Source organism: Festucalex cinctus, chromosome 5 (assembly GCF_051991245.1).
Source record: "Festucalex cinctus isolate MCC-2025b chromosome 5, RoL_Fcin_1.0, whole genome shotgun sequence".
In the NCBI taxonomy this organism is placed as follows: Eukaryota; Metazoa; Chordata; class Actinopteri; order Syngnathiformes; family Syngnathidae; genus Festucalex; species Festucalex cinctus.
Genome location: NC_135415.1, coordinates 4306520 through 4331500, shown reverse-complemented (window position 1 = coordinate 4331500; position 24981 = coordinate 4306520). Strand labels below are relative to the sequence as shown.

At 42.2% G+C, this 24981-nt stretch overlaps 1 protein-coding gene and 1 long non-coding RNA gene across 2 annotated transcripts in view; one reads left to right on the top strand and one right to left on the bottom strand.

The window, feature by feature from the left end:
• The window catches only part of top3b (DNA topoisomerase III beta), an 84246-nt gene that overhangs the window by 18149 nt on the left and 41116 nt on the right, over positions 1 to 24981 (bottom strand). The window contains exons 12-17 of the mRNA XM_077523009.1: positions 22983 to 23129; positions 22689 to 22862; positions 16231 to 16359; positions 13181 to 13330; positions 10596 to 10696; positions 8924 to 9125 (exon numbers count right to left, since the gene is read on the bottom strand). Of these exons, the coding sequence (XP_077379135.1) occupies positions 8924 to 9125; positions 10596 to 10696; positions 13181 to 13330; positions 16231 to 16359; positions 22689 to 22862; positions 22983 to 23129 (903 nt within the window). The remainder of the gene's footprint in view (positions 1 to 8923; positions 9126 to 10595; positions 10697 to 13180; positions 13331 to 16230; positions 16360 to 22688; positions 22863 to 22982; positions 23130 to 24981) is intronic.
• LOC144019753 (uncharacterized) overlaps positions 22732 to 24981 on the top strand; it is a 32466-nt gene continuing 30216 nt past the window's right edge. The window contains exon 1 of the long non-coding RNA XR_013283764.1: positions 22732 to 22811. This is a non-coding gene — a long non-coding RNA (uncharacterized LOC144019753). The remainder of the gene's footprint in view (positions 22812 to 24981) is intronic.

The window sequence follows — 24981 nt, the reverse complement described above, 5'->3', positions numbered from 1 at the left end:
GATCAAAAATCTCGTATCAATGATGTCATTATCACCGGCATTAAAGTCAGGCCGCGCACGTATGCACATGCCGCGGCCAGGAGAAGTGATGAGGATTCTGACCTAAATCCTGACAATGAATCAGTGGAGCAACAGGTGATAACCAAACTTCGGGAATTTGAAATAATGGTGGAATCGCAGCATATCCAAGAGTGTTACACACTTCCATCGGGAGGGAGAAAACCACCCATGGTCTTCATGAAACTTACTGACAGAAAAAGCAAGATCGCACTCCTCAAGCAAGGCCCAAAACTGAAAGGCAAGAATGTCTTTCTAAATGAAAACCTGACCAAAAAGAATGCAGAAATCGCAAGAAAGGCACGTCAACTGAAGAAAGATGGGAAAATCATGGCAACTTGGACCGCCAACTGCAAAGTCCTTATCAAGACACAAGGGAGCTCACCAGAGGAGATCAAAACCAGGGTTGTCAAGAGATTGCAGGAGTTGGAAGTCTACGACAATTAATTATGTCTCAAAAAGTTGACCCCATTTCACCAAACTACACAGACTTAGATGATCAATTTGTGGAATATGCCTTGAACGATCCAAATGGAATATTCGACCCTGACAAAAACTTTTACAACAACAAAGCGGACAAGTGCCACTATTTCACTAATGAACAATTCAACAAATCAATTAATCTCACTGGTAAGCTCTCAATAATTCATTTTAACAGCAGGAGTCTATATACTAACTTTGGACACATTAAAGAATATCTCCAGAAGTTCAACAACAAAATAAATATTATTGCAATCTCAGAAACATGGATGAAAGAAAACAAGTATGTGGATTTTGATTTACCTGGATATAATATGGTATCTACTAATCGAATTGGTAAAGGAGGTGGAGGGGTGGCCTTGTTTGTGGATTGTAACATCAAGTTTGATATTTTGCATAATATGTCTATACAGGTTGACAATCTCATGGAATGTATTACGATTGAAATCAATGTGATAAAAGGTAAAAATATAATTGTAAGCTGTATCTATCGCACACCAGACTCTAAGGTGGAAATGTTTACCAAGTGTATACAAAAACTTCTGTCAACAATCCACAACAAACAAATATTTTTTTGTGGTGACATGAATATTGATCTGTTAAACCCCAACAAAAACATACATATTGAAGACTTCACTGATACAATGTATTCACTAGGTCTGCATCCATTAATTACATGTCCTACAAGAATTACGACTCATAGTGCTACTTTAATAGATAATATTTACACAAATATTTTATTAAATGAAATTAATAGTGGTATATTGATCAATGATAAAACTGATCATCTCCCAATATTTGCAAATTATTCATGGTATCAAAATGGTATTAGACAAGCACGAGCTGTGTATAAAAGATTTAGGACAGAAGAGAATATCACTGCATTAAGAAATGAATTGTTGACCCAAAACTGGAGATGTGTTTATGATGCAATAAATGTCAATATGGCTTATGGCTATTTTATAAACAAAATTCAACAATTGTATGATAAACACTGTCCAGTAAAAAAGGTTTATCTGAAACAACATTCACAAACCAAACCATGGATGAGTAAGTCTTTAATAAATGCTTGCAGAAAAAAGAATAATTTATATAAGATATTTATCAACCAAAGAACTAAACAGGCTGAGGATAGATATAAAAAATATAGAAATAAGTTAAATTCTATTTTAAGGGTCTGCAAAAAACAATATTATACTAAATTATTAGACGAAAACAAAAATTATATTTGTAAATTATGGGATATTATGAATGAAGTTATAAGAAAGAATAAAAAGGATAAATTAACCTATCCTGAATATTTTAATGTCAATAATAAAAAAGTAGTGAATACAGAAATTATTGCAAATAATTTTAATGAGTTTTTTGTAACTGTAGGAGCTGACCTCGCCAAAAAAATTCCAGAATCCTCCTCTCACTATGAGAACAGTTATGCAGGAAACCTTCACTCGATGTTTTTGGAGCCAGTCATGGACACTGAGATAAGACACTTGATTGCCAAATGCACAGCAAAAAACTCCTGTGACTCAAACGGTTTTGATATGAAGTTTATTAAGAGTATAATTTTTTTTTTTTTTTTTTTTTTGAAGAGCTCAGAATTGTTCATTCGGTGGTCTTACCGATTCAACGTCTTGTCATCATTGCTCTTTTCTTTTTTTTTTTTTTTTTTTTTTTTTTTTTGTGTGTGTGTATGTGTGCGTGCGTTTGCGTGCGTGCGTGCGTTTGCGTGCGTGCGTGCGTTTGCGTGTGTGCGTTTGCGTGCGTTTGCGTGCGTGCGTGTGCGTGCGTGCAAATACTTATAAATTTATACTCATTCATTCACCTAAAACCTTATAAATATCCCATTACCCTTCGCCTTAACCAGGTACTTCAGAATCTTGCCAGAGTCGTGAGATTTAAATGGTCAGGAGACCAGAGAAAAGGTCAGAAAAAAAAAGAAATAAAGAGAAAAGAAAGGTAAATCAAAGTGACATCCAGCACCGACCAAACACTTCCTGCCTTCCCCATGATTACAAAATCAAAGTCTTACGCCAACCCCGGAAGCCTCTAAATTCCAGCAAATTTAGCGAGATCTCAAGAGCCCAGAGGAAAAACTAAAGAGAGGAAGGAGGGAAGGATCGATAAGGCAGAGTGAGATCAATAGAAGCCAGTACATCCAATCCATCAAAGTGAAGTCCAGCACCAACAAGACCCCTCCTGCGTGGTTACAAAACCGGAGTCTTATGCCAACCCCAGAAACCTCATACTTCTAATAAATTAAGATCTCAAGTGACCAGAGGAAAAACTAAAGAGAGGAAGGAGGGAAGGATAGATAAAGCAAAGTGAGAACCACAGACACCAGCACCAACTGATTCAAGGGGCTGTGGGAGGGAGAGGGTACTTCTGTTGAGTTTCAGTAGATGCTGGTGCGACGGATCTGGCATGCATAAGGACCACCACCAAAGAAAGAAGCCGTCAACCGCGGTCCAGCAAAGCGAGCACCCCCCCCACCCCCCCCCACCCCCGGAATCCCCAGGCCGCGGCAGCACCAAGGCCACCCCCAAGCCACCCGAGCGGACACCGGTCGGCGAGCCGACCCAGACACCCGGAACACCCCCGCCCCAGCCCCGGCCCACACCCCCGAGCCCAAGGCCGCAGAACGAGGCCCAGCGGGCCCCCACAGCGCCCCACCGGTCCCCAGCCCCCATCCCCCCACGACCCCCCCGCACCCCACCCAAACCCGCCATCCACCACGACCCAGGCCCCACCACCCCCGACCCCCAAACCCCCGAACACACCCCGACCCCCAGCACCCAACCCACCCATACCTCCACCCCCCCCCCAAACAAGCCGCCCCCCCCCGACGGCCGCCACCCCCCCCCCGCGAACCCGGCCCCCCGCGAGAACCCCCCCCCCCCCCCCCCGGAAACCGGCACCGGGCAGCAGCGCAGAGAGGGAAGATGTGCCCACCCCACCTCCAGCCGCGCGAGATTTGCACAGCGGCGGGAGGGGGGAAGCAGAGGAGGAAGCACCAGGGGAGAAGGCGGAACACCAGAACACCGAGCCCGGTGGGGAGAGGCCCCGGTCGTCACGCCAGAGTACAAGTGACACCTAACCCTGTTACTGAGTCCGCCAGCTCGCCGACTGGCGAGCTCTACCCTACACCGTGAATGTGGCCCCACCCAGTGTATATACAAGTGTGTGCGTGTGGTGCATTAAAATTGGGAGCAGGTGAGTCGGAGCAGAGGGAAAAAATTTCCCCTATTCCGACACACCCGTATCCCCCCCCAAAAAATGAATATGTATATGTGTGGTGCATTAAAAAAGGGAATGGAGGGACAAAGTGGTGGGGCAGGGACACAAATGGGGGGGACCACAGCGCTGCCAGGCACTGCAGTCCATCCCCTCTGATGGCTCCCCGCCCCAACTCACCCCTCCCCTTGGACGTGAGGTGCATTAAAATTGGAGGGGAGTTGAAGGGTGAAGACGGTGTTTCCACCCTTCCCCACCCCACCAAGAAATGTGTTGTGTGCCCTATGTGTATATTTACAAAGTGTATAGTGCAAGCTAGTGAAGTGAGTAAGAGGAGCGACCAGCGGGGCCTCACCCAACCCGGCGGGTGTAGGTGGCACGCCCGCCCCCCAGCACCCCCACCCCCCGCCGCCCCCCACCTCATCCACCCGGCACCACAATGGGCGGACAGCCAGCGCAGCAGGGCTACCGGACAGCCCACCGGCCACCGGAGCCCGCCCGGGGCGCCAGGAGTTATACCGGAGTGGGGCAGGCCCCAAACCCTCGCCCGGCCCCCGGAGCCCGACGCCCGGGCCGGGGAGGGAGCCCCAGGCCCAGGGAGAGGGAGGGGGAGGGGCCGCAGGGCAGACAGGGAAGGGGGGGGGGGGGGCGGGGGAAGCGGGGAGAAGACGACAAGAAGGCGAAAGGGCGGCTGCAGGGCAGGAGGCGGGGGGGGAGAGGAGGAGGGAGGGCGACAAGGGAAAAGGGACCGGGAGGCAGAGGAGGATGGGCGGGAGGAGGCGAGGAGGGAGAGGCGACGGGGGGGAGGAAGGGGGAGGGGAGAGGGAACCACGGGGCACACCGGAGGCCCACCCACCCCGAACCGCGCCGCCGGGCACGGAGCAGCGGACCGCGCCGGGACGGCACCGCCCCGGGCACCAGGGGAAGCACCCCAACACCGCACCCCACAGGGGGCCCAGGGAGCGGCCAAGACGCAACCGCCACCGAGCAGACAACGGGGGGGGGGGGGGGGGGGGGGGCAGAACCACCCCCGCCCGACCACAGGGGACGGCGTCAAGAAAATTGACTAATTAGCATGCAGTAACACCAAGTGTTGATGCTTAGTGCCCACTAGAAATAGATCTTAAGGAGTTATTGAGTATAGTGTCGTATAGTGTGGTATGCTCGATCCCACTAGCAGCAACTAGGTTCCTGACTATATAAAAATAAAAACAATCAGATACAAAATACCAAATACAGGAGCAGCGAAAACAGAAGTTGTAACGATGTGGTGGCTCTCGTTAACAGGCAGAATCTTGGCAGGATTAAGTTGCCAAATTGAGATTAAAATATTAATATTAATATATTAAATATTAAGAGTATAATAAATGAAATTCTATGTCCACTAACTTATATATGTAATTTTTCATTTCAGACTGGGATATTCCCAGATGAAATGAAAATAGCAAAAATTATTCCTATATATAAAACTGGTGATGTTTATGATTATGGCAACTATAGACCTATTTCAATTTTGCCACAATTGTCAAAAATTTTAGAAAAACTTTTTAATAATAGACTTGATAAATTTATAACTAAACAGAAATTGTTAGATGATAGCCAATATGGTTTTAGAAAAGAACATTCGACGGCCCAAGCCCTGACTGAATCTATGGAAATTATCACAGATGCTATTGACAGAAAATTATATACTATTGGAATATTTCTTGATTTAAAAAAAGCGTTTGACACTGTAAATCACAAAATATTATTAAATAAATTAGAGAAAATGGGGATCAGGGGCACTGTATTAAGTTGGTTACGAAGTTATCTAACCAATAGATATCAGTATGTGACATTAGGAGGGAGTACTTCTAATAAAATGGAAGTTTTATGTGGTGTACCTCAGGGCTCAGTTTTGGGCCCTAAATTGTTTATACTGTATATAAATGATATATGTAAAGTCTTTACTGTGTTAAAGATGGTACTCTTTGCTGATGACACAAACATTTTCTGTACAGGTGAGGATATACAGAGTCTAGTGCAAATAATAAATGAGGAATTATATAAACTTCAACAATGGCTTAATGCCAATAAATTGTCTATTAATCTCAACAAGACTAAATTCATGTTATTTGGTAAAAAAGGAACTAAAGAAAATATCAGCATACAAATTTCTAATGTAAATATTGAACGGGTAAACCAACACAATGTGTTGGGAATAATTATTGATGAGATGCTTACATGGATTCCTCACATAACACAGTTAAAAAAAAAACTGGCAAGAAGTATATCCATCCTCTACAGAACCCAAAAAATATTGAGTCAAAAGGCACTCCAAATAATCTATAATGCACTGATTTTGCCTTATTTGACATATTGTGTTGAAATTTGGGGAAACACCTATAAAAGTCGATTGCAGCCATTGATGGTATTACAGAAAAGAGCAATAAGAATTATCCATAGTGCTCCATATAATGCACACACACACAAATTGTTTATTGAAGCTAAACTATTGAAATTATATGATCTAGTAAACTATAGAACTATTCAGACATTGTATAAGGCGGCCAGATATTGTCTCCCTTATAACTTGCAAACATGTTTTCAGGCAAAGGAGTCGAAATATGATTTGAGAGAGAAACGTGTTTGTTCAGAGATGTGTTAGAACTACACTGAAGTCATTTTCGATCTCCTGTACGGGTGTAAAATTATGGAATTCATTAGATCTGGGACTAATAGAAATAAAGACACTTGCTGTATTCAAGAAAAAATATAAAGAAATGGTATTAATCAGTTATAATGAAGAAAATGTTTAACCTGACTTTTGTTTAACTTTTATGTGCGAGAGCAATAACTCCAGTGTTGAAAACAAGGAGGGAGCTTCAACACAAAAATGTAAATACGTCTGACTATGTTATTGTAATCCAAGGACATTTTATTTTGAATCATTTAAAAATAACATCTGTGCTGAGTGCTGTGAAAAGGACACTCTGCTCCAAGAACTTTTTGCAAACCAATATGGATCTAATTAGATGGTCTGTAAGTGCGTTTGACAAAATCTTCTCCATGATGAGACCTGCACCTACTGATCGTTCATGTCCAAGTGGAACTCACATGTCTGGATATGCTGAGGATTCCTGGGCAAGGTGGAGACCAGTGTGTCTGACCAGTCTGGACGTGGAGGACGTTGAGGACGTATACCTGCTGGCTTTGCTGGTGGTTATGCTGATGCTGCTGGGGCTTGGAACCCACTGGCTGTTTCGTACGCTGCGCAAAATGTCTGATCGCCAGAAGAATGCAGAGGAATTGGCTGAGGCCACCCTGAGAGCCATCACTGGCGTGCAAGCCGGCCGAACTAAGGCCTATGATGACACTTCTCTGGTGAAAAACGACATTGCAGCACTCAACCTTGCCATGAACGGAATGAGGAGAGACATGGCCACAAGGTTGCTTGAACTGGAGAAAAAGGTCGCGATGAATCAAAATCGTGATGAAGACGGATCTGACTGAAGGAGGTGTCGGACACATGGTCTTCACTATGCCCAGTTATCTAAAGCTGCTGGACTGTGATAATCCACATGGTACTAATCAACAAGTGATCAACGAACTACCGGAAAGAATCTTTTGTCATGATCTATATGCGATCAAATCACTGGTGAAGAGGATCTGATTGACTTTCAATAATCCATTTGCCTAATCAAAAGTCTCCGAAAGTAATCATCTCGACAACTTGCTACTTGGACTTGATGAACTGACTGAACTTTCAATAATCCACCTGCTTGAATCAAAAGTCTCCGAATGTAATCAACTGGATATCGAACTTCATGGACTTGATGAACTGAGTGAAATTTTATCATCTCTGTTGATTTTTATTTTTATTGCTTGATCTTTTGCGTCCTAGTTTTGTATGGGGGCGGGAATTTATAAGCTTTATGCTTCTTCCTGCCAGCCCTTTTTCTTTTCGGTTATTATATGTCTAAACTGTATGATGTAATGTTTGATTGTCATCAATGCTGTCCGAAAGGAAAAATGAACAAATAAATCAAATCAATCAAATCAAATCAACCTGACTTTTTTTAATTTTTCAGTAATAAAAATACTAAATAAAAGTAATAAAAGTACTTTTTTTTTAAATAAATGTGTTCCTTTTAAATATTGGGAACATGACGACGACGATATTGTGACAGTTTTAATATCGCGACATCATGATATAGCCCTTATCGTGACATCCCTAATGGACAACATGCGTACAGCTGGACCTGCCAAATGCCGAGGTGTCGGATCAGGACTCGGAATCAGCCGATCTCAAAATGAGGTGACTCGGAAGCGGGTCCAAAAAAAGTGTGATCGGGACATCCCTAGTTTTAATCATGCAGATCTCAAGACTGTGTTGCCAAAAGTTTATCAGCATGAACATTTCCCAACAAGAGGTGGCAACACTTTGGGTCTAGTTTACACCAGTATTCAGAACAGTACTCGTGGGAGAGGAAAAAATGAAATGAAATGCAGCAGCAGAGCTGCAAGTAATTTCAATCAACAGTTCGCTAACCTGTGGACAGCTAGCTATCCATTTATTTTTCTCTTACGTGCTGGCTTGAAAGCAACGGATGCAATTCTTCCCCGTTTTCGTGATGACTACTTCAGGAGTAGTAGTATATTCTTCTTTTCCTCAAAAGTTCTTCGGGAAAACGGCACTAATTGTGACTTGAAGATGAACTGAACCACTGACTGCCGCAGAACAACTCAAGTAAGTAATTATGCGCATGCGCGTTGGCAGATAAGCTTTTTTTTTGCCATTCAAAAGGCGCACTTACAGAAAACAGCCTCTCAGAAGTGATACTACTTGATGTCTCATTGCGCATGCGCGAAACAAGCTGTCGGCTTTCCAGCTTTCCGCGAGGAAAACAGGACAAATTACACAGGAATTTAAGACCAAAAGAGTAGAACAAAGCTATTGTATAATAGAGGACAGATAAATATTTTCAATGATTTCATTGAAGGACTTAGGCATGCACTGCATTAAGAGATTATTATGACCGCTCTCCACTGGAATCAACCATATATGCAAGTCCATGTGTGGGGCCATTGATCCAGAGAAGGACAATTATTCCAAAAAAGAAGAAAGTTAATTCAATTCATTCACTCCGCAGAATAAGTAATATAGTATTCTTACTTTTTTTCATGTCCCTGAAAGGTGGGTTACTGAAACAGTATGGGCACAGGGGATAACTTTTGCCTCGGGTGCCAGAGGTCCACAGCACTAGCTCAAAGTCGTCCAATGGACAGCGAAGCTCCTTGTATAGCTTGATGGCTCCATTCTGTGGTAGACTATATGTCTCATCACAGTGAGAGCAGTGGAGACGACTCGGTTTGGCCTGCAAACATGTTAGGGTGATGTAAATAATAATACATGACATTTATAATACACTTTATATTTCAAATCAATTTCAAAGTGCTACAAAGAGTTTAACTCATTCACACGCAGCCATTTTCACTGAAGCAACCCCCTTCGCTCCCGGCTGTTTTACTGGATTTTGACTGAATTTGCAAGGCCCACAGAATATTGTGTTCTATTGCTTTAACAACATGGAACCTACCAAAATGAAAATTAAGAGTCTCTTCTTTCATCAGGAAAAAAAGCATATTTCTATCTGTCCCAGTTTTGCAGCAATTAGCATTAGAATACAGCTAAGTTTCATCAATATTCACATTCCTTGTGAAAACACTGACAAGAGCTTGTTGGATGGCCCTGGCTGATCTCTTATACTACTACTTATATACTACTCTTATATATGCCACATGTAAGCCATTTTTTTTGTAATAACTACCATTGCTTTAAGCCACCTCTTCATGCCAGAAGCTGCAACAAAGCCTTCTGTATACTCTTGCACACAAAAAAAAAGAAAAAAAAAAGGAAAAACATTTTTGGGAGTGAATGACAAAGCTGATTCGGATCGCCACCTAAGTATCGGGATCCGGATCATGACAGAAGTAGATCGTCCCAGCCCTACTAAATATATATTATTTGGAGCTCATCACATTATGAATAAACATGAGGAGAAATACTTGGTTCAATGTTAATCTCAAACTATTTTCTAAGTATTTAAAATAAATAAATAAATAAAAACATAACCTGCTCACTGAAATTGCAACTTCAATGAATAACATTGAATACTGAATGAGAGTTTTGTATAATTACAAGCAGTAGTCTACTTTTCACTTTACTTGGTGTCTGCAAAGAAAAGTGACAGCATCCTAGTCATGGCAAATGCCATTTTTAACTCATTCACTGCCACCCATTTTAGAAAATTTCAAAATTTTCAATAACCACACGATATTATGCTCAGTAATTACATATAAACCAAATCTGGTTGATCTAATACCAAAATTGGTATTAGCAAAATGTGTTTGATTTGTTTGTTCAATCAATGTGCTTACGTGTGTGTGTGCCTAAGTAATTAAATGATTGTGACTCATTTCCAAGTTGTTGTTTTTTTTTTTTTTCCATGTCTTTCACTCAGCTTTTAAGGTACTTGACAATGAATAGGAATTGATTATTCATTCCGGACATGTCACAGTCAGCCAATGACGACTAAATGTACTTCAAATTCAGATGCAAGTGGAACACAATATCTTCTTATCAATATCTTTTTTTTATTACGAGGAAATATTTAAAAATATTGTTATTTTTATTATATTTTATATTAATATATTTATTCATTCAAATGCAACTGGACGATTGATTGCCAGTTATCCCACATTTTGATTTCACAGGGTTCCTACGCAAGAATGGAACGGAATACACACACGCATACACCCCCACGCACGCACGCACTCGCACACACCTGGATGAATTTCATGAACCGACGGCACTTGCCACAGCGAGACATTGGTTTTCCTGCGTCAGCAATTGGTGAAAAGGACACTTCCATCAATTCATCCATACCTGCAAATTGGGACATTCGTAAATCAGAAAAAGGAGTTTGTCTTGGTACGTCAGCGAAAACGTGCACAAACAAATTGTTTAAAAATAATAATAATAATAAAATCATTGTAAATCAATATTAAAACCTTAAAAAAAGAAAGAAAAGAAAAACAGAAGAATTTCATCACAGCCTACAATGATATAAAGCTGGAATCTGATGGAAAGCACTAAAAATCTCAAATATCAATGCTTTCCTATGAAATGAAATGCTGACATTATAGATTGGCACGGCAGAGAGATTAATAATTGTGGTTTTAATAACAGTTTTGACCATGAAGGTATCCAGGGGGAATATTCGGAATCACATATAAAAATATGAATGCAGTCCAAACAAGTTTGTTACTAATCTTCAGCAAAGCGTCACTCTACAGTTCATTCTCTGTAAATACTTCACTTTTTCTGTAGAATTTGTTTTACTGGTCATAAAATTCTAACAATTCAGTTTGTACAAATTGGTGCTTCTACTTGGGGTTTGAGTGTTTAGGTTAACTTTTGGTTCCATGTTTGCCTGATTTAAGACCATTCCTCTCTAGCTGATTTTTCTTATCTTTATTTATTTTAATCTTTTTCGTTATTACTTGTTTCTATTTCCTATCACAGTAGTTAGTTTTGCCTTAAGTTCCGAAGTAGATTAGAAAATATCCGCGCACATAATCAAAACCTGATTTTGTGTATGTGTGTGTTTTAGCAATTTATCTTAGCTGGAAAAAAAAAAAAAAAAAAGACTACACAAACTATTAATGCATCCTTCATTTTAACGACTGATTTAGCGATGAAAAACTGATGCGCTACTCCGAAAAGCAAACTCAGGATTAATTAAAATATTAACTTGAGTCTTCTCCAATTAATGAATCAACCAATTATTTAATTGAATAATTAACTCATTTGCTCCCAGCCATTTTCACAGCAGCAATCCTGTTCGCTCCTAGCTGTTTTACTGGATTTGGACTGATTTTGCAAGGCCCACAAAAGAAAGATTAAAATCTCTTCTTTCATCAGGAAAAAAAAAAAAGTATGTTTCTATCTTGTTCCGTTTTGCAGCAATTAACATTAGAATATAGCTAAGTTTCAGCATTACTCGCAAATCTATTTAGTAATTCTATCTAGTAATCTATTTGCGAGTAATTGAGCCGTAATAACTAACTACCATTTAATAACTACCATTTCTGCAACCGATCTTTGCAGTTGAGAGGCTACATCAAAGCCTTCTGTATGCTCTAGCATAAAACAAAACAAAACGTATAAATACGTCTTTGGGACACAAACATATAAAATAAAACGTATTTAGACGTCTTTGGGAGCAAATGAGTTAATTGACCCAATTTACACAAAGATTTATTGCATATACTGCATTTTTATGACTTTGGCGACGGTCTGCGGGTGCCACCGCAGGCATAAAAACAGGAAATGGCCGTGTGCCACGGAGTTGCTCGTTGCTCGCTGTTGGCCAGTCAGAAGGCAGTGACGGGTCCCGACACAGCCCCGCTCGCCCTTAAGGCCTCAGTATGCTTCTGCGAGAGGCTCGCGCGGAGGCGTTACAGCGTAGCTCCGCTCGTGCGTTTGCCTTCCGACTTGTGCACAATACACATCTGTGTCTGCTGGAGTTTCACACCAAGTCCACACCAAGTGGCGATTCCTCTGCATTTTATGACGGATTCAGGAAGTTCAATTTAATTCAGAAACACGAAACAAAGCCGGGGGGAGAGTAAGTTCATCACCGTGGCAATTAATTATTGTCAATTTGCACCGTTGTCGGCCGTAAACTCGCCAAAACACAACAGCCCTGCGTTTAGCGAACAGTTTTTTTTTTTTTTTTTTTTTTTTTTTTTTTTTTAAGTTATTTTTGTTTTCCGCCTCTCGTCCCAGGCACATATCCACATGCACAGCCGTGGTCTCCGAGCAGGAAGTCGATTTGCGCCGCCAGTATTCACGGAAACTATCTGGGCGGGGGGCGGGGAGAGAGAAAAAACAAAAAAGAGAAAAAAACCCCGCCATCGAACGGACCAATCAGAAGCGAGCTACGCCCCGCCATCTACGGCGTTCAAGGATTGGCGACGTGTGCACCGCAGCGACGCGGCACTTAAAATTCATGAACGCTGTAGATCATGTGTTCTACGGCGGTCATCAACGCGAGAGCAAACGTGGAGGCATAAATTAGGCTTTAGATGACGGCTGCTTCAGAACCACCTCCGAGATGGTTCTAAAAAGTGGTTCCATTGTAACCGCTGGGCCCCGAAAACATCTAATAGAAACGTGAACATCCGGGGCCAACCAAGAGCAACACGGCGTGCAGCCGATCTAGTGGAAAAGTTGGCATAATTGAATTGAAGTGAGTCAAATTCATGCTGGCACTGCCCATTTGAAATTGCCACTTCTGTAGATAAGGCCGTGAACAAGCTTGTGTCTAGTGTGCGTGTGTAATCCAAAGTCTTGTTGCAAACTTACCACAGATGGAATCCACAAAATAGTGAAACTTCCTCTTGAAAATATCAAGTGCGTGTTGGAGTACTTGCTGGAAGTGGGCCTTACCAAGCGCAATTAGATTGAGTTGCTTTTCAACAGCACTGCGAATTGTTGGGAGTACCAGCTCTGCATCTATAAACGAGATGTACATGCATGAGGAGTGTCACCACCTCAAACTACTAACTGAACGAAATAGATCTCACTAAAGAATGGTTCAAGTCCATCATGATTAATATGGACCTGTTTGATTGGTATGTAATGGTGACTAACAATTTGACTACACTTTTATTCTGCAAGAAAAAAGTAAAAAACATCCTGTTGCGTCATGAAATAAAACGGTATCGCTAACAGTTGTACTGCTACAAATAAATTGTTTAAGAAAATGTAACATGGGGTAGGGACAAGTTTATTTCTACTCCCTTTCAACCACTTTTGGGTAATTTTTTTGTTGTTTGGTCTTTGAAATAAACTACCACCTCATTATTTCATACAAAATCTGCTGCAGAACCCACACAATTTTGAGAAGGCCAAAGGTTCTACATTAGTGGTTATATTGCGGGTCTCTTAAGAGGTTTTTAGATTTAATTGGCAGCTCAAGTGGTGAGTTCAAGGCATGGGCCATAACAGTTTTGACGATAAGTGCTTTCAATTAACTTTTTTTTTTTTTTTTTTTTTTTTTTTTTTTTTCCTTTCATGGAGCATGGAGGTGGGGCGAAGAAGGGACGGGGTTGCAATTAATGATAGATACACATGGCTGGCATTGGCAGTAGGGGTGTGCGAAAAAAATCGATTCATAAAAGAATTGAGATTCTCATTTATTAATCGAATTGAAATTTAATATCCAAAAATACATTTTATTTAAATTAGTAATGAAGAAGAAGGGGAAAAGGCAGTTGTAGCCCACATGCTGTTTTTGTGGAAAAAGGCACTTACAATACAAAATTAACAAATGTTTAATAAAAAAAAAAAAAGACACTTTAAAGTCTCTATTTGTCATTTTGTCTTGCAAAGCAGACTGGAGTAGATCATGACAATGTTGTGCATATATGCAAATTGAAGCAGAAATCATTTGTCAATCAAATAATTTTGAATCGAGAATCGAAAAACGATTCTGAATCGAATCGTGAGACAGTCAAAGATTCCCAGCCCTAATTGGCAGCTTGTAAAAAAAAAAAAAAAAAGAAAAAAAAAAAAGAAAACCGTGTACATGTAGGTGCCAGTGTGGCATAATTGACAACAGTAGTAGCTGGGCTCTGTTCTAAAAAGAGCTTACCATTCATGGAATACTGTGACTTGCTAAGAAGAATTTGAACATAAGACGGTTGTAAACATTTATTTATTTAAACTCAACATGGGACATGTTTGTTTATGTGTCAAATATTTAGTGCTGTCAAACTAATTAATTTTGATTAATCACGATTAATCAGCTAATTTACTTGCGTAATATAAAATTATAAAAATAAATACAAAATACCATAATATTTTGACATGAACGCAATTTATTACCTGAATGTCATTTGCAAACATTAAACGCATGTACGCAATTGCATGCAGGCGTGTATTTCTCAAAACGTAACAGCATCATATCAATTGGGTGCAATTCAGCAATTATTAATTAATTAAATGCAAATTACTTTTGTTTTATCTAAAGTCCAGTCAGGGTGTTTTTGAAAGCAAAATTTACCACCGAGCACACCAACTGGAGTCACCCCGCTCATTTTGGAACAACAGGCGTAGGAAATGCCGTGCATTGACCTAATGACTGACCTGCGCAGCCTTCAATGTAACCATCCGCGGTTATGTTCAAGGCTCAAGTATGGTCGAAAAAAATAGTGCGATTAATATGCGTTAATATGTGATTAATGCGACATTTTTCTGTGATTAATTAACTATGAACGCTTTAACTTTGACAGCCCTACAAATATTCTATATTTAAAAATAATAATTAATTTTGTTCAATGGGGGAAAAATATTTACCCAAATACTACATTTTAAAAACATTTTAATTTTAAAGCTGTAATTTACTGTGATACCGTGACATAGCAACATTTTTGCTCACTTATCATACCGTCAGAATGTAATATTGACATATGCCTCGGAGGGATGTAACGATATCCAAACATCACGATACGATATTATCACGATATGAAAGTCACAATACGATAATTATCATGATATTGGGGGGGTGTTGGCGATATTTAAAAAAGATCACAATGTTGTTAAAAAAAAAAAGAGCTCATACTAAAGATAGCACAATATTGCACATTTGTACATAACAGCAATGCATATAAACCACCTACACTCATCATAACAGTATTGAGGCACTTACTTGCTAATGCAAGCACACATTGTCGCTTCACAAGCAAATTAGGGTCACCATCTGACAATTAGCATAGATTTTAAACATGGAAGGCCAACACATCCCTAATGAAAATTAAATTGCACTAATAAACTAGCCCTGCGATTGGCTGGCAACCGGTCCAGGGTGTCCCCCGCCTACTGCCCAGAGCCAGCTGAGATAGGCGCCAGCACCCCCCGCGACCCTTGTGAGGAAAAAAGCGGTCAAGAAAATGGATGGATGGATGGATAATAAACTAGCCACTAGAGGGTGCTAGAACTGCACAAATGGAAATCAACCTGACTTTTTAAACAGATGTGTTTCTTTTAAATATTGTGAACATGACAATATTGTGGCAGTTTTAATATCACGATATCACAATATCGTTACATCCCTAATGCCTAATGATAACGTAAAATAACTTAAAATGAAAATACAGTCAATACATTTTTTTTTAATCTCGTTACATAAATATATAACATTATGCAACATACCTTTCATCTCAATTAATGTTTTCAAAAAGGAGGTAACTGTTAAACATGGTAACACAGCATGTCCCCGAGCCCCAACAGTGTTCAATCACTTACGTGTATTGTCACTAAAGTGGCTTTCCTCTAATGATGTGACACTGGTGTAAACAAAAAAATTACAGTATAGCGAGTATCACTGTTCTACATAATCTGAGGCCAGATACCTATCTTGTAGTAGCCATGTACTAGAACAATGCCCAGGTTGGTAGGCTTCAACTTGCGTCCATTCTCAACTGTCACATAGTTCCTTTGACAGATGTTGTTTATGTGGACCGGGATGCTGGCATCAGTACCTGCAAGAGCAAAATAAGGGAGTCACACATAATTGTTGGAAGTTGGATTTTCCCACTGCTTTCTCCCCATCACATGACGAGGAAAGCTGAGAAGTGAACAATGCAGCATAAAGAACAGGTAAAAACTGTACAACCTTCAGTACAGTAAATTTATGCATGTGCAGTAAATGTCATCTACTGTGTCTATGTTAACAATATTGATCAGACAAACTTGACAGGACTGCGAGAGTAGCCTTTAAAATGTTCTAATGTAATTATTAATGTGTAATGTCTGGTATATTTGTCCGACGTCCTCATAATAGTGAACACGCTCATATACTTTATACTTTATATGGCTAATCCTGAGCACTTGGCTTATTAGCACCCACAGGCTGCTCATCTGGTCTGGTACATTCTCTCCTATTGTCAGAATAACTTGATCACCTAACTGAGGTGTCACCAGTATAACCAAAATCTACATTTTGAGAGGTCCGACTTATGCAGAGATATTGGAGAGGCGGGAGCTCAAAAGCCTGGAAATCAGGCTCATTGCTGTACCTGCTGGGGTTTTGTAATGACCAGTGTTGCCACAGTTACCTTGAAAAAGTAACTTAGTTACTTTACTGATTACTTGGTTTTAAAAGTAACTAAATTGCGTTACTGATTACTTGATTTTAAAAGTAACTAAGTTAGATTAAAAGTTACTTTTTTAGTTACTTTCAGCAGCTGCCGATAACACCATCTCAACATAAAAATAATGCAGTAGAAACGGAGTTCCAAATACTTTATTGAAAGTGCATTTTTAACATGAAAATAAAGGTTTTTTTTATGAAAAACAAAATAGGCAGTCTCTCTTGACTTCTTGTAACGTAAATACTTTTTATATAACAAAAAATAAAAATCTATCCAGGTTGAAAATGAAAATCCCCTAAATTCCTCTATTGTTTGTTTGTTCCGCTATTCCAGTGTGTACACATGTATCAGTTTAAATATTTATGAGTAGTTATTGACAGTTATAATTGTTTTTTGGTTTGTTTGTTTTTTTTCTTCAAAATAAGGATCAGGAAAACAAAAGGTTGATAATTTAATGTTAAATATAAATATTTAACCTTTAGACAGACACCAACACAATTAAACAGAATATTTGCACATTGTGAAGTATTTCAGAAACATAAATTTAAGACATGAAATAAACCTACCGTCCAGCCAAAAGAAATATGAAGCCACCTTATGGAACAATAAATCTATCAAACACATTTTAACCACTTAATATATGCAAAAATATTTCCAAAAGTTCATTTCCCTTTTTATCAACAATTTTTGTATTTAACAATTGTTTTTTCTTTTGTCATCACTTTCATTTTTGGTTAATGTATGACATCTTTTTTTGTTTTTTTAATCTGAGACACGATGATGACCACAGAATCACTACTGTTTATATTTTGTTTTTTGGGCTGTCGTAATCGCGGGCACGTCTCAGTTCTCCTATCTGCTGCTCATGCTAGTTGTAGACATTGACAGGGAGCCACAAACTGAGAAATGAGATACTTGCAGTGTGCTTTTAGCTTAGCTGGTGTGTTGGCTGTGGGAGATACCTGTGTCGTTTGAATCCATGCATTGGATCGTCACGGGAGTTATTCTTTTTGGCTCGCGCGCAGTACCAACGCCGGCCCGGGACATACAAGTGCACCGAGAGGACTCGATAGCCATGGGAAATACCGAGATGTACGGCACTGGCTTCTGCTAACTGTCTCCATTTGTATGTTGTCACTCGTTGCGCGCGCGCGCGCGCGCCGTGTCGCGAGCACGGAAACACGGAAGTAGCTTGAATGGTGATGCTACTGAAATGTAAACAAAACAAGTAGAGCACGGCGCAGAACTCTTGCTATTGTTATGAAAACCATAAAGCCTCACTCGCAACCGATACGGTCGTTTAGCTCCCCTTGACGAACGATGGTTCGGTCGAATCGTTTTTTTGTTCCACCCCTACTGAAAACGTAACTTGTCTGACGTCACTCCCCCTGGCGAGAGGGCGGAGACGACCTCATCCCATAATGCTTCACGGACCAGTTGAGGATGGAAATAATTTTTTTTTTTTACCACTTTTATGGTCCATAATGCACACTTTTTTTGTTGTGTTGTGTGCCTGTTGGTTAATAAAACTAGTAGTAAAAGTATCATCACTTTTGTTTTGAATGTGCAAACCATTCATGACCAGACCATGGCTGAATTCAGTGTGGTGATCAATGACTTCTGCCTCATCTTCATAGTTAGCAGTAGTTGCTTGTGACCGTTACAACAGTGAGATAGTTTGCCTTCTTCATGAAAATGTGGAGTAACGCATTGATTCTCTGGACAGTAACTTTAATCAGACTACTTTGTAGAATAAAGTAACGCGTTAGACTATTAGTTACTTTAGAAAGCAACTTTTTTGAGTAACGCGTTACTGGTCGTGACCGACACAACACTAGCTCACTCCAACTGACAAGACGGCGTTCATTCGGCTCTTTACCCTCACAGGGGTTTGAGAGTGCCCATGGACATCTCTTGGTGCTTGGTGACTTAACAATAACTGAGCTACCATGTAAACAATCTCAATCTATATTTATAGCCCTTACTATTGCTAAAAAAATAATCCTTGTCAATTGGAAAAATAAACAATCTCTAAATATCGACCACTGGTTAAACTTACTAATAAATTATATCTCAATGGAAAAAATCTCTGCCTTAAATAAAAATCAAGTATCAAGATTTAAACAAATATGGTCTATGTACATAGAATATTTTAATCTCAATTTGGCAACTTAATCCTGCCAAGATTCTGCCTGTTAACGAGAGCCACCACATCGTTACAACTTCTGTTTTCGCTGCTTCTGTATTTGGTATTTTGTATCTGATTGTTTTTATTTTTATATAGTCAGGAACCTAGTTGCTGCTAGTGGGCTCGAGCATACCACACTATACGACACTATACTCAATAACTCCTTAAGATCTATTTCTAGTGGGCACTAAGCATCAACACTTGGTGTTACTGCATGCTAATTAGTCAATTTTCTTGACGCCGTCCCCTGTGGTCGGGCGGGGGTGGTTCTGCCCCCCCCCCCCCCCGTTGTCTGCTCGGTGGCGGTTGCGTCTTGGCCGCTCCCTGGGCCCCCTGTGGGGTGCGGTGTTGGGGTGCTTCCCCTGGTGCCCGGGGCGGTGCCGTCCCGGCGCGGTCCGCTGCTCCGTGCCCGGCGGCGCGGTTCGGGGTGGGTGGGCCTCCGGTGTGCCCCGTGGTTCCCTCTCCCCTCCCCCTTCCTCCCCCCCGTCGCCTCTCCCTCCTCGCCTCCTCCCGCCCATCCTCCTCTGCCTCCCGGTCCCTTTTCCCTTGTCGCCCTCCCTCCTCCTCCCCCCCCCCTCCTGCCCTGCAGCCGCCCTTTCGCCTTCTTGTCGTCTTCTCCCCGCTCACCCCCCCCCCCCCCTTCCCTGTCTGCCCTGCGGCCCCTCCCCCTCCCTCTCCCTGGGCCTGGGGCTCCCTCCCCGGCCCGGGCGTCGGGCTCCGGGGGCCGGGCGAGGGTTTGGGGCCTGCCCCACTCCGGTATAACTCCTGGCGCCCCGGGCGGGCTCCGGTGGCCGGTGGGCTGTCCGGTAGCCCTGCTGCGCTGGCTGTCCGCCCATTGTGGTGCCGGGTGGATGAGGTGGGGGGCGGGTGGGGGTGGGGGTGCTGGGGGGCGGGCGTGCCGCCTACACCCGCCGGGTTGGGTGAGGCCCCGCTGGTCGCTCCTCTTACTCACTTCACTAGCTTGCACTATACACTTTGTAAATATACACATAGGGCACACAACACATTTCTTGGTGGGGTGGGGAAGGGTGGAAACACCGTCTTCACCCTTCAACTCCCCTCCAATTTTAATGCACCTCACGTCCAAGGGGAGGGGTGAGTTGGGGCGGGGAGCCATCAGAGGGGATGGACTGCAGTGCCTGGCAGCGCTGTGGTCCCCCCCATTTGTGTCCCTGCCCCACCACTTTGTCCCTCCATTCCCTTTTTTAATGCACCACACATATACATATTCATTTTTTTGGGGGGGATACGGGTGTGTCGGAGTAGGGGAAATTTTTTCCCTCTGCTCCGACTCACCTGCTCCCAATTTCAATGCACCACACGCACACACTTGTATATACACTGGGTGGGGCCACATTCACGGTGTAAGGGTAGAGCTCGCCAGTCGGCGAGCTGGCGGACTCAGTAACAGGGTTAGGTGTCACTAGTACTCTGGCGTGACGACCGGGGCCTCTCCCCACCGGGCTCGGTGTTCTGGTGTTCCGCCTTCTCCCCTGGTGCTTCCTCCTCTGCTTCCCCCCTCCCGCCGCTGTGCAAATCTCGCGCGGCTGGAGGTGGGGTGGGGTGGGGTGGGGTGGGGTGGGGTGGGGTGGGGTGGGCACATCTTCCCTCTCTGCGCTGCTGCCCGGTGCCGGTTTCCGGGGGGAGGGTGGGGGGTTCTCGCGGGGGGCCGGGTTCGCGGGGGGGGTGGCGGCCGTCGGGGGGGGGCGGCTTGTTTGGGGGGGGGTGGAGGTATGGGTGGGTGGGGGGTTGGGTGCTGGGGGTCGGGGTGTGTTCGGGGGTTAGGGGGTCGGGGGTGGTGGGGCCTGGGTCGTGGTGGATGGCGGGTTTGGGTGGGGTGCGGGGGGGTCGTGGGGGGATGGGGGCTGGGGACCGGTGGGGTGCTGTGGGGGCCCGCTGGGCCTCGTTCTGCGGCCTTGGGCTCGGGGGTGTGGGCCGGGGCTGGGGTGTTCCGGGTGTCTGGGTCGGCGCGAATATGAACACATCACTGGCACCGCAGGGACGAGAGCTTTAAAACTGTATGTGGTTCGTGCCAGTTCAACCTTCCCTTCCCCGGATCCAAGGGGGCTGCACAGCCGCCTACCTATAGCCCGAAATCAAGCTCGATTTCCGGGTAAAGTCTTGGTCCACTGGAGGTCTTATTTCTCCGGAACCCTACGTCCTACTGGGAAAATCAACACATCCCTGGAACCGGTGGGACGAGAGCTTTACAACGGTATGTGGTCGTGCCGGTCTGACCCTCCGTTCCAGGGGGCAACTTCAGACCAACCTATAGCCCGAAATCAAGCACGATTTCCGGGTAAAGTCACGGAAGTCCCGATGCCCTCCGCGGAGGCCGGCCCGCTCAGAGTAACGTTGCTCATGAAGAATGGGTCTCAGCAAATAAGCAAATTTGATTGCATCAGCGGTCAACAGCATCCTTTCAAGAAAGTGGGTTTGGCTTGCCAGGCTAAGAACTCAACTGTAACAACTTGGAAATGGAGAATTACATTTTGAGTCAATATATCCCACAAAACTCAGTGACACAAGAACATTAATGGGACCCTTTGTCACCGATTCTGTTCATAATTTTTACGGACAGAATATCTAGGCGCAGCCGAGGCGTTGAGGGTTTCCGGTTTGGTGGCCTCAGCATTGCATCTCTGCTTTTTGCAGATGATGTGGTGCTGTTGGCTTCATCAAGCCGTGATTTCTAACTCTCACTGGAGCGGTTCGCAGCCGAGTGTGAAGCGGTTGGGATGAAGATCAACACCTCCAAATCCGAGACCATGGTCCTCAGTCGGAAAAGGGTGGCGTGTCCTCTCCGGGTCGGGGATAAGATCCTGCCCCAAGTGGAGGAGTTCAAGTATCTTGGGGTCTTGTTCACGAGTGAGGGCAGGATACTTATACATGTAGTTGGGAATGTTCTAAAACATTCTATCCTTTATGGGATAATCTTAGACTGTGTGGGAAATTGGTTGAATTGTACTCTTCCTAAATCACCTTGACGGTGTCTCCTTGGATTTGAGATGCTGGAAGGTACCTGACAGCCCACAACTGAATGCTTGGAAAATGCTTATGATGAACACTATAACATGAACAAATGTTGGGAAGATTGCGTTGGTCAAATATATCCATGAGCGATGGTATCATTTTGATAACTACATGTCACAAGGAGACAGACAAAATATGTAACACTTACTCGCAATGAATATTATTGGCGTGACTCTTAGTACACCTGTACTGCTCATTCATTATATAAACCGCTGAATTGCCTTTTTGCCTGTTAGTTTTGTTTGGGAAGTGATCAGTTTGTTTTGTGATTTTTGTTTGTTATATTAATGATAATACAATTAAAAAAATACTATTCCAGGGGTAATAACATATGGCTTATTGCCACTACATTACTATGACGCCGTTGCTGCTACGAGTTTTGTTTATCAGCATCTTCAAAAAGGTCTACATAGCTGATGATGTTTATTTGTAGAGCCAACATCACACAAAGGAATGAACACAACATTTATAACACACAGGCAGTTCTTTGAAGTACCGATGCCGTGTTTCTCCATGAGAGTGATGAGTTCAGCCTCTGTCAAGTAGTCTGGAGGACTAGTCTGCTTTTCCACCAGCTTGATCTCATCTACTGTGAAAACATCTCCACTTTCACAGACAGGTAGGGCTTCTTCAAGAGGGATGCCCTGCCATGGCATCAAAGCTGTGTAACCTGGGAATTAAAGGAAAAAAAAAAAAGTATTTGATTTTTAAACCAAGGAAATCCAAAATGCCAAGTTTTGCAGTAAAGCTGTCCTTTGGTGAAAACAATTGTCAATATTGAATGATTTACCTGGTGAGATCAGGGTTTTCCCACTACATGTGAATGTTTCAGTGCCGATGTTGAAAACAATGGTTGTCTGCAGATACTTGCAGTCCTGACTGACTGTGGCAATGAAATGTCTTGTGACGTACTCATAAAGGCGCCAGCCATCACTTCCTTTGAGAAAAACAGCAGCACCAATTAGTAGTTGGAAACAGTTGAAAACTGAACATGGGGGACAGAGCCCACCGCCGATGGAACCCTTACCACTAATCTGTGCAATACGATCTACTCTTTACAGATGTAGACTTAAAACATTATTATTATTATCATTATTATTATTATGGCACGGTGACCGAGTGCTTAGCACGTCCGCCTCCCAGAGGACTCAGGTTCGAGTCCAGGCTCCAACCTTCCTGGGTGGAGTTTGCATGTTCTCCCCGTGCCCACGTGGGTCTTCTCCGGGTACTCCGGTCTCCTCCCACATTCCAAAGACATGCATGGCAGGTTAATTGGGCGCTCCGAATTGTCCTTCGGTGTGCTTGTGCGTGTGGATGGTTGTTCGTCTCTGTGTGCCCTGCGATTGGCTGGCAACCAGTCCAGGGTGTCCCCCGCTTACTGCCCAGAGCCAGCTGAGATGGGCGCCAGCTCCCCCCGCGACCCTTGTGAGGAAGAAGCGGTCAAGAAAATGGATTATTATTATTTTATTATTATTATTATTGAGAACAGCTTACTACGTTAAGCTACGCTAAGTCTCATCTTTGCTTAGTTTAACCTGTTTTTTGTTCATTATAACTGATCTTTTTCACAGGCATTTATTACTTTGCTTATTTTATTATTTATGCCTTGTGCCTTGCACAGTGACCTTGAGTAGCCAGAAAAACTCCTATAAATAAGTTATCTTAAATACCACAATATTCTATTCACCAGAATTTTGACTTGATGAGTGATTTGTCTAGTACTAAAAACAATAAACTTTGTTTTAGTTAGATTTAATGATAATTTGTTCATATCAAACCAATTTTTTATTACATTGAATTCGTACTCCACAGTAGTCAGAAGCTGCTTCAGGTTTTCTCCTGAACAGTAGAGAGTTGTGTCATCAGCAAATAATACACTTTTGAATATTTTTGAGACACAACAGATATCATTTATGTACAGTATGAAAAATTTAGGGCCTAGAACAGACCCTTGGGGAACTCCATGAGTAATCTTTAAGTGATTTGAATTTATATTGTTAAACTGCACATCCTGATATCCAAATAACTTTTCATCCATTTATATGTTAAACCTCTTATACCATATTTCTCTAATTTACTCATTAATATAGAATGGTCTATCGTGTCGAATGCTTTCTTTAGATCCATAAAAATCCCAACAGTAAATTTGTTATTATCTATGTTAGTAGATATTGCTTCTACGAGTTCCATGACTGCAATTGATTTGGTCCGTTTTTCTCTAAACCCATATTGATTTTCACTGAAGAGCTTATATTTCTCAATAAAGTTGTCAAGTCGGTGTAAAAACAGTTTTTCTAGAATTTTTGAGAACTGTGGCAACAATGATATTGGTCTGTAGTTATTGAATATGTGCCTATCTCCACCTTTGTAAATAGAAATAACTTTTGCTATTTTCATTTTTGATGGAAATATACCAGTTTTGAATGACAAATTGCATATATATGTAAAAGGTCCCACAACATATTCTATAATACTTTTTACTAGTGTCATATCAATATTAAAAAAAGTCAGTGGACTTTTTATTTTGTAATCTTTTTACAACATTTAACACCTCTATGTCATTAACGGCATTAAGGAACATAGTGGATGAATTATTTACAATGTACTTATCTATTTCATGTTTGTCTCTTGGCTCTGGGATTTCGTTTGCCAACTTACTGCCCACTTTAACTAAATATTCATTAAAGTTATTAGCTATGTCTGAAATTTTATCAATAATATTTTTGTCTTTTGTAAAGTATTCTGGATAATTTAGTTTCTTTGAACTATTTTTAATTGCATGATTTAGT